This window comes from Pteropus vampyrus, unplaced genomic scaffold, assembly GCF_000151845.1.
Source record: "Pteropus vampyrus isolate Shadow unplaced genomic scaffold, Pvam_2.0 Scaffold176, whole genome shotgun sequence".
Taxonomy (NCBI): Eukaryota; Metazoa; Chordata; class Mammalia; order Chiroptera; family Pteropodidae; genus Pteropus; species Pteropus vampyrus.
In genome coordinates this window covers 1379423-1388922 of record NW_011888957.1, presented here as the reverse complement: position 1 = coordinate 1388922, position 9500 = coordinate 1379423, and the positions used below count along the sequence as shown (strand labels likewise).

Here is a 9500-nt window from a genome sequence, read left to right as displayed (position 1 = left end):
ACCCGCGCCCTGCCTGGCAGCCAGCAGCCACAGGAGCGTCCGAGGCACTGAGTGTTTACCTCTAAGGAACCGCGGTGGCCCTGGTGACAGGTGGCCGTGGCTGTGTTGGGCAATCTAGGAAGACCCCCCCGAACCTTGTGCCAATGGCCGGAAATTCAGAGGAAATCTCTCCAAATTGCAGGGGCGAGTCCCCCCGACCCTGAGGAATTGGAGCGAGGCCAGCGTCAGCAGCAGTGCGGGCCAGAAGGCGGGGGGCGGGCGACGGGGTGCAGAGCAGGTAGGGCCAGAGCGCCTCAGGCGTCTGGCCACGTCTGGCCACGGCTATTACTCAGCCCGAAGGGGCCCCCTTAGAGAGCACGCTTTCGGGATTCACTGGCTTCAGTCCTTGTCACCCCCTGGGGCAGCGGCTCTGTGCCAGGTGCCCTTCGTATCCACCAACTCAGGCTGGCAGGTCCCTGAGCAGCGACGGGGCTGTCAGCCCGGAGGGGGCTGAGCAGAGAGGCGCAGGATGGGATGGGGGCCGGGGCCCAGGGCTGCACGCGTCAGGACCCCTGGGGGTGGGGCTGGAGGGGCCGGACTCTCCGCTCGGGCCACCTTGGTGCTCGCCACCAAGACCTCAGAGCCGCAGCCCGGCCCGCCCAGGGACGCCCTGGCCCGTCGCCCTCTGCCTCTTGGTAAGGCCAGCAGTGTGTGTTTCTAGACATCTCGTTCCCGTCCGCTGATGTCCTAGATCCACTGTCACTCGCCCAGGATCTGAACACACGTCCTGGCGCAGATGCAGTGCATGGGGGCTCGGGGAGGCAGGAACCGCGCAAGCCGGCGGCCACGTCACCGTTGCCGATGTGTTTCCGTGTGTGTCGCACAGGTGATGCGCGGCGGCGTCCGGCGGGCGGGTGCTCGGGCCCGGACACGGTCCGCTCGCTGCGGCTCTCCTCCTGGTGCTCACTTCAGTGCACTTCAAAATAAACCTTTTGCCCGCCGCGGCCGGCGACTCCTTCCCTATTTAGCAAACATTGTTTTTGTTTCCTCTTCCAGGGTCCGGGCCTGGCCACGAAACTAACAAGCCCTCGCTGTTCCCGGCCCCAGCCACCCCCGGCACCACGTCTTGCGACGCTTCCGCCAGGCGCCAGCAGGGGGCAGGAGACCCTCTTTTTTGAGGGCCACCGCAAGGGTGCTTCTGCCGGACTGGCCATGGGCCTGGGGTGTCCCTGCCATGGGGTGACCGGGAGCCCAGAAACTCAGCAGTGAGGGAGGCAGAGACTGCTCGCCCATGCGGGGGGCGGGGGAACAACCCTAGTTTGTCTGGGACGTCTTAGATCAGGATATGACATTTTTGAAGCCGTAAGAAGTGGCAGCAGGACTGGCTAAATAAACGAGGCCACTAGAGTCCCCAGCTAATCTCTCAGGGAGCCAGAAGCAGCCCAGCCAGGGAGCCCCCGCCTGCTGACCGCCGCCCCCGGCACCCCTGCTGCTGAGGCCAGCCTCCTCAGATGGCACGGCCTGCTTTTCCCCCACGGCACCCCTGCTGGGCCAAGCCTGTCACTCTGGTCAGTGCCCTGTGTGGGCAGCTTCCCAGGAGGCACTCGACGACCTGGGCGCATACACCTGTGTGTGCACGACCCTCCCTGTCGCGTGGCCGGGGCTGTGTCCTTTCTGACCGATAGAACACAGCTTCTGATGTTAGGTTATAAAAAGGCTGTGGCTTCTATCTTGGCTGCTTATGCTCTCTGTCTCTGTCTCTGTCTCTGTCTGTCCCTCTCTCATTGCTCAGCCTAAGGGAAGCCGGCTGCCATGTCGTGAGGCCGCCTGGAAGGACCCCACAGGGCAAAGGACCAAGGCCTGCCAACAACCGTGTGGGCGAGGCGGGAAGCAGCAGAGTCCTCACCTCCCCGTGGAGCCTTCGGATGAGGCTGCAGCCCTGTCGACAACTCGACAGTAACCTCCTGGGAGACCCGAGCTGTTGGCACCCCAGGAGCCACGCCCAGATGCCAGACCCATGGAAACTGTAAGATCGGAAGTATCCGTCATTTCCAGATGTGTTACGCAGCGGTAGGTGATGAGTATGGCCCCTTCCTGTGCCGCGTGAGGCAGGCACGGCTGGGGGGCTGCTGCGCCCCCTCACGCCAACACTGTCAGCTCTCACTGGCCCGGCATTGTGGGTCGAACTGCATCCCCCAAATCCTTATGTTGAAGTCCTGACCCCCAGTACCCACGGATGTGACCTCATTTGGAGGCAGGGTCTTTGTAGATTATCTAATCTAGATGAGGTCATTAGGTTAGGCCCTCATCCAGTGTGACCGGTGTCCTTATAAAAGGGGGACACACACACAGGGGAAGGCTAGGCGAAAATTGGAGTCGCACTGCTACAAGCCGGGGAAGTACCAGAAGCTGGAGACGAGCCAGGGCCACCGTCCCCCCCAACGCCTGCAGAGGGGGCGCAGTTCTGCAGATACTGTCATCTTGGACTTCCCTCCCGAAGGACTGGAGATGACACAGTTGATCCTTGAACAACAAGAGGGTGCCAACCACCCTCTAGGTCGAAAATTCGGGTTTGACTTGAGTTGGCCCTCTGCAAGAGACGGTCCTTGCTTCAGCCATGAAGAGAGGAAAGGTGGATGGAAGGGAGGGATGAGGAAAGGAGGGAACATAACTGACCAGGAGGCTGGATGGGCGGGCGGATGGTGGATGGATGGTGGATGGGCGGATGGGCGGATGGATGGTGGATGGGTGGATGGGTGGATGGGTGGATGGGTGGTGGATGGTGGATGGATGGTGGATGGGTGGGTTGGTGGATGGGTGGATGGGTGGATGGATGGGTGGATGGGTGGATGGATGGTGGAGGGGTGGCTTGGTGGGCAGGCAGGTGGACAAGTTCCATCTCAGAGATTTAAGAGGGCTGGTACCAGGAAGAGTGCGCAGGGCTCTGGGCTCCTCCAGGGACGCCCGGGGCGGAGAGGAGGAAGGGAAGACGTGGCGGGGCCTCCGCACGTGCCACGGCCCCTGCACTGGTACCGCTGCCTTGGACATGTACGTGTTCTCTTTCTTGCAAGAACGGTGCCATCTTTGGAGGCACCCTGTTTACTCAGGCTGCCGCCCGACACTGGATCTGGCCGCCAGATGTCAGCCAGCACTAATGAGCCCGGGCTGCTGGTCACTAATTGGCTGAGGGTCTAGGCGCCAGTGACAGATGGAACCAGGGACAAAGGGACAGACAGGGCGGCCCCCAGCCCAGGCTTGGGTGGCCCAGTGACGTAGAACCAGGGCAGTGGGAAGCAGGGCGGTCCGCTCCGAAGCCTAAATGCTGACAGCATCCCCAGGCTTGCCAGCGGCTGTCCAGCTCCAGGTCTGGGCCCCTCCGAGGGCCTAGCCGGGCTGCAGAGGGTCGCCACTGGCGACAGCCTGAGCAGAAGCTAGAGCCGGCCCTCCTGTAGGGGACGAAGCGGACAGCCCCAGAATAATCGCGGTGGCGAGCCTTGCCCTGCGGAGGTAGATGGAGTTACAGCCAGTTCGCCCATAAACTCGCTCAAGCGATTTACGAGGCATGGCCGCCCGGGGTGGGGGCGGGGCCGCCGCCGACCAGTGGCTTCTGGCTGGAGTCGGACACGGAGGGCGTCCTTGGCAGACAACCTTCACGGCGAATGCCCAGCCACGCTGTGTTTCTGTTGCGCCTGACAAGGTGGTGAGGACAGCTGTGGGCGTTGACGTGGACCCGGTGGTCAGGGGCGGAGGCATTTCCGGGGGGACAGTGGCCTGGGGAGGGGGAGGGGAGCAGGTCCTGGGCACCTGAGAGCCAGGGCTGGGATTTCTGCCTGGCGGTGTTTGAAACCCATATAGCCTCCCGTAGGCCAGGGCTCATAAACCCACAGGGCCCTCTCAGTGGCCACGTGATGTCACCCACCGAGAATACCCCACCTCTTGGTGGCGAGGTCTCAGACCCTTCCTGCTCTTCTCTATGCAGAGGACAATCTGTCAGCTGGATTAGACGCTTAATGAGGGGACAAGCCATCGCTGAGCCTGGGCTGGCTCCGATGACAAACCCAGCAAAGATGACCATGGAGGAGCTGGCCGCTGCCCGCCTTCTGTCCCTGAGCGTGCAGCAGGGAGCGTGAGCTCCTGGCTGGGGACCCTGCGTCCCACGCGGAGAGGAGCAAGCGGTGACTCCTTCCCGGGGCCACTGTGCCGGGCGCGCTGCACGCGGTGGCCACCAATGTCCTGGGCTGGGGGGCAGGCTGGGGTGCCAGATCGGGGACAAAGGGCAGCCCGTCTCCCAGGCTCAGCAGGGAGTAACGGCGTTTAGGAAAAGGAGCCCTAGAAATGCTCAAGGGCTTCGCTCCAAGCCGCTGCCCTGATAGCTGGCCTGGATCTCGCAGCTCTGTCCTGGAGGGTCCGTAATGTCCGGGGTTGGCAGGAGTCACAGACGGACAGCGAATGGCCAAGTTATAGGTTTGGCAACAGGTAGAAGAGCCCCAGACCGAACTTGGAGGCCAATGAACTTGGAAGCCGGGCCTGGGGGCAGGGAAGCTGCGGGAAGCTGGGATCTGCCTGTGTGACCTGCACAAAGGTCACAGGCAGCTGCCCCCTGGGACCCCGTTATTGTGTGTTGTTTCAGCTACGAGGTGCCGACAGGCCTCAGCCCGCCCCACACCCAAGTGGTCAGTCTGAGCTCTGCCCAAGTGTTTGTCCTTCCCCCCCGTCCCTCCTGCGAATGCCAAATGCCCCGGCCAGCGCCGGGCCACGGGAACACACCTGTGGGCCCGACCCGGCATTCAAGACTGACGTGTAGTCTTCGGCCCCCACGTGGGCCACTTGTGGGGCCAGAATCCAGAGGCTGGAGGGCAGGTGCCTCCCGATTCATCCCCGAGTGCCACACAACAATGAGAAAATCTTAGCCCCCTCCGAGAACCGAGCGCGCAGGCCAGCTGTGGCGTCCCCAGGCTGGACCCCAAGTCACAGCGTCCCGCTGGCCACCCTGCTCCCACAGCAGCTTGCCGGGGACACACACTCCCCCGAATGTTGCACCCCAGATCTCAGAAGCCTCATGGTGGAGCTGACGGGGGTCCCGAGTGTGCCACACGTTTTATTCCGTTTCTGTCTGGAGGTGTCCTTGGGGAAAACGTCTGAACACACGACGTTTTTACTGACTCCCACCCAGAGCTCAGCCCGGTGGGTGCCCCTGAAGCCTCACATCTGTAGTGCATGTCTACACCACGAGTCTACACTGCATGACTAGCACTTATGAACTTTTTGCTGGTGGGTTGGCAGGGCACGCAGTGAGGGCCACCGGCAGAGGCGGCAAGGGCCCTGGAAGGGCCACATCCTCTGGGGAAGGAGCTGGACTAGGGGGAGGAACAGCATCAGATGAGCATCGTGCTCACCAAGACGCCCACCCTCCCCGAGAAGACAGCGAGCCTTGGTTCCCAGGCCTGGCCACGGCCCACCCTGCCCCTGGCTTCCTCCTTGAAAGTCCAGTGTGAGTACTTGTTTGGTGGGCATGGGTTCTCTGGAGGCTGGACTCAGAAGCTCAGGCTGTAGGACAGAGACGTCCCAGCTCGAATCAGGGCCACTTTGTTCCCGACCCCATCGACTACTAGGTGCAGCTCTGAGACAGAGCTCCCGGGGCTGCGGAGAGCAATGAGGGGCCCTGACTTCGAGCCATGGCAGGGACATGCACTCCTGGAGAGAGCCGGCAGGGCCCAGAGGTCTTCGCTTATTCTATCTACTCAGTGAGACAGAGAACCAGGGCTCCGGGGTAAGGGAGGAGAAATCCCTGAGGGCTTCCTGGAGGAGTCTGAATTCAAAACAGATGTTCTACGTGTCTGCTGTGATGGGGCTGTGGGCATTGCCCCTCTAACCTGGACCCGTGCCTTGTGCCTGGTCACTCCTTAGCAAAGGAAGTGCATTCTTGTCGCCTCCACGAATGACAGCTCAGTGGGCCAGAGACACTAGTTCTCTGGGTAGGCCCAAGCCGGGCTGCTTCACTTGCTTCTAAGGCTTGGCCTCAGGAGCACAGCCCTCTGGTAACGCCGCCCGCGGGTACGGCTTGGCCTCCTGCCTAGGTGTCTGAGCAGGCAGGGAGTCGGGGGCTGCGAGCCTCGCCCCCCCAGAGGCCGTGATGCAGGCGGAGCATCACAATCCTTGGCTGGATTGTTACATAGGCGGCCGTCACCATGGGCGAGGCCCGAGCAGCCCGGGCCACTGCAGGAGCAGATCTGTGGGTGAGGATGGAGGGCCCTCGTGGATCCGCCGTCTGCTAGCCCTCCCGGGAGACCCCCCGAGGACCGTGGAATCTTGTGCCCTGAAAACTTCCAGAGGGACCTCTCGTGTCACAGTGGCCGAGAGGGTTCTGTCTTCATTTTGCTGACGCTGGAAAGGGATGCTGCAGGCATGTTTAACCCACTCGTGTTAGATTCTCCGGCCGTGATTTTTGACAACGGGTCGGGCCTCTGCAAAGCAGGCCTGTCCGGGGAGATCGGCCCTCGCCACGTCATCAGCTCCGTGGTGGGGCACCCGAAACTCAAGGGGCCTTCGGCGGGGGCCAACCAGAAGTCGTACTACGTGGGGGATGCCGCCCTGCACAAGTCCGAGGTCTTGCACCTGCAGAGCCCCATCGAGCGGGGCCTGATCGTCCGGTGGGACGACATGGAGAAGCTCTGGAAGCACCTGTTTGAGTGGGAGCTGGGCGTGAAGGCCAGCGACCGGCCCGTGCTCATGACCGAGCCCTCCCTGAACCCCAGGGAGGCCCGGGAGAAGATGGCCGAGGTGATGTTCGAGAGCTTCCACGTGCCCGCCTTCTACCTGTCGGACCAGGCCGTGCTGGCCCTCTACGCCTCGGCCTGCGTCACGGGCCTGGTGGTGGACAGTGGGGACGGGGTCACTTGCACCGTGCCCATCTTCGAGGGGTACTCCCTGCCCCACGCGGTCACCAAGCTCTACGTGGCGGGGAGGGACATCACGGAGCACCTCACGCGGCTGCTGCTGGCCGGCGGGCGGGCTTTCCCGTGCACGCCGGACAAGGCCCTGGTGGACGACATCAAGGAGAAGCTGTGCTACGTGGCCCTGGAGCCGGAGAAGGAGCTTTCCCGGAGGCCGGAGCTGCTGCTCAGGGACTACAAGCTGCCGGACGGGACCGTGATCCGCATCGGCGACCAGCTGTTCCAGGCGCCCGAGGCCCTGTTCAGGCCCGAGCTGCTGGGCATCCACAGCCCGGGCCTCTCCAAGACCGTCTCCTACAGCATCACCAAGTGCGACGCCGACATCCAGAACACGCTCTTCGGGGAGATCGTGCTGTCTGGGGGCACCTCCCTGTTCCAGGGCCTTGACGACCGGCTCCTGAGGGAGCTGGAGCAGCTGGCTTCCAAGGGGACTCCCATCAAGATCACGGCTCCCCCCGACCGCTGGTTCTCCACGTGGATCGGTGCCTCCATCGTTACCTCCTTGAGCAGCTTCAAGCAGATGTGGGTCACCGCTGCAGATTTCAAGGAGTTTGGGACGGCCGTGGTTCAGCGAAGATGCTTCTGAGGGCCCCGTGCCCGGAAGCCCCGGGGGCCATGAGCTCGCCGCTCGGTGCCGGGGAAGCACAATAAAAAGACAAAATGATGCAGTCTGTCCTTGGCCGCGTCGGCTCTGTTCGTTCTCGGAGGCCTTGACCTTGGCGGTGAATCTCTTTTAAGGCGTCCCGTCCCCCATCCCCCTCCGCCCCCTAAGAAAGCCCTGGTTATGAGTTTAGGCTGTGTCCATCTGAAAGTTTGGACCAAAAGCAGGGTCCGGGGCCTCGTGCCCGGGGCTCCAGCGGGCAGGGCCCTGGAGTCTGCCTTTAAACGTGTTCGAGGTGGATCGGAGGCAGGGTCAGGGACAAGCCGGAACGCTGCCCTGTTTTGAGGGTCAAAGCCACGGCTGGGTGGACCCCGACCCCGCAGGACTCTGCTGGCCAGCTGAGCAGGACGGAGCCCTCGGCCCGGCCCGATGGGGGCGGGCCGGAGAGACATCGCCGCCTGCTGCAGCTTCTCCAGGGAAGCGGGTAAGAATCAACAGCTCCCCTGGAATCGGCAGCGATCTCCTTGATTGCTGGGACCTTCCTGTTACTTTTACCATCAAAGATGTTCACGGCCGTGTTCGGGGTAAAATACCAGAGACGGAGTTAGTGACCGTCAATGAAGTAACGGTCGGATGCATTATGCGAAGGGGAATTTTTCTACGTTGATTTGGTGGAATTGCCCCCCAGATGTTACTGGGAGAGAAGTGGAAACACAGAGAAGTCTTTTGAAATGACCTCCCCCCCTTTTTTTTTTGGTAAAGAAAACGGCCCTTCCCCGCGTATGTCCGCACGCCGTCGTGTGTTCTTAGATAAGTGAATGTTTGTTTCTCTAGGGTTGTAACTCATGGAGCAAAGCACAGAAGGGTAGAGAGGGGTTGGCGGGGAAGGAGGGAAGGAACGGAAGGAACGGAAATGCAGGGGGCAGGGAAGAGGGAGGGCGGAGTCTCAAGAACAATCCCCAAATACATCCCGAACGAAACAAGCCCATCTGTCTAGTCCGGCGTGTGTCTGTGCGCATCGAGCATTTGCGAAGTGTGTGTTTTCCCGTCCTCTTCCTTCCAAACCACCTGCGTCGTATGTGGGATGAGCACACGGTGTACGAGAAGACAGAAGAGTCGTATTTTTCATCCGCGGTGCCCGTCTCTGTCTTTTAATCGGTGTATTCGGACGGTTGACGCTGAAAGCGACGTGTTCTGTCTTAAGTCCGACATTTCATCGTTTGTTTGTTTCCTCTGCTTCTCGTTCCCGTTTCTCTCTTCGCACCTTCCGGTGGGTTACTCGAACATCTTCGAAAATTCCATCTTGGTCTTTTCACGGGGTTTCGAGTTTACTGCTTTGTATGAGCTCTTTGCGACCACAGTTCACTGGTGCCGACGCGTCTGTCACCACTTGGAGTGAAGGGTAGAAACCTGACTTCTGCTTAAGTCCCTTTGCCTTCCCAGCTTTTAAAATAGCATTGTCTTCAGGGTTCCCTCTGTACATCAAGCACAATCTCAGATGGCATTAAGACTTCTCCTTCAACCGTCAGGTGACTTAAGAAGCTCACAGGAAGAACGTTCCAATACGGCTACCCCTGTCCTTCCCGGCCCAAGCTCTCCCTCTTTCCGTTCTGCGATCTATCATTTCCTTTCTGTTTCGAAACTTCCTTCAGCTGTTTTTTGAGAATAGGCTGCCAGCGACAGATCTCTCCAGTTTGCTGTCATCTGAGAATGTCTTTATCTCCCCTTCATTCCTGAGGATACTTGGGCTGGATATAGAATTTACGATCGGCTTTTTTTTCAGCAGTTGGAGAACGCTATGCCAGTCCCTTCTGCGCAGCCTCTGGGGCTCCAGATCAGAAATCACCTGCTCCGTGCCGGGTAATGTGTCATTTCTCTCGGGTCGCTTTCGAGAGTTTTCCACTGTCTTTAGTTTCCAGAAGTGTAATTATGTGTCTTGGCATGGATGCCTTTGATTTATCTGACTT

General features: G+C 60.8%; 1 protein-coding gene across 1 annotated transcript; it reads left to right on the top strand.

Moving 5' to 3' along the window:
* The first annotated feature begins 6384 nt into the window (after window positions 1–6384).
* On the top strand, window positions 6385–7518 carry ACTRT2 (actin related protein T2). The gene has a single exon (XM_011370811.1). It carries the CDS (start codon window positions 6385–6387, stop codon window positions 7516–7518), a length of 1134 nt encoding a protein of 377 aa, XP_011369113.1.
* The last annotated feature ends 1982 nt before the right edge of the window (window positions 7519–9500 follow it).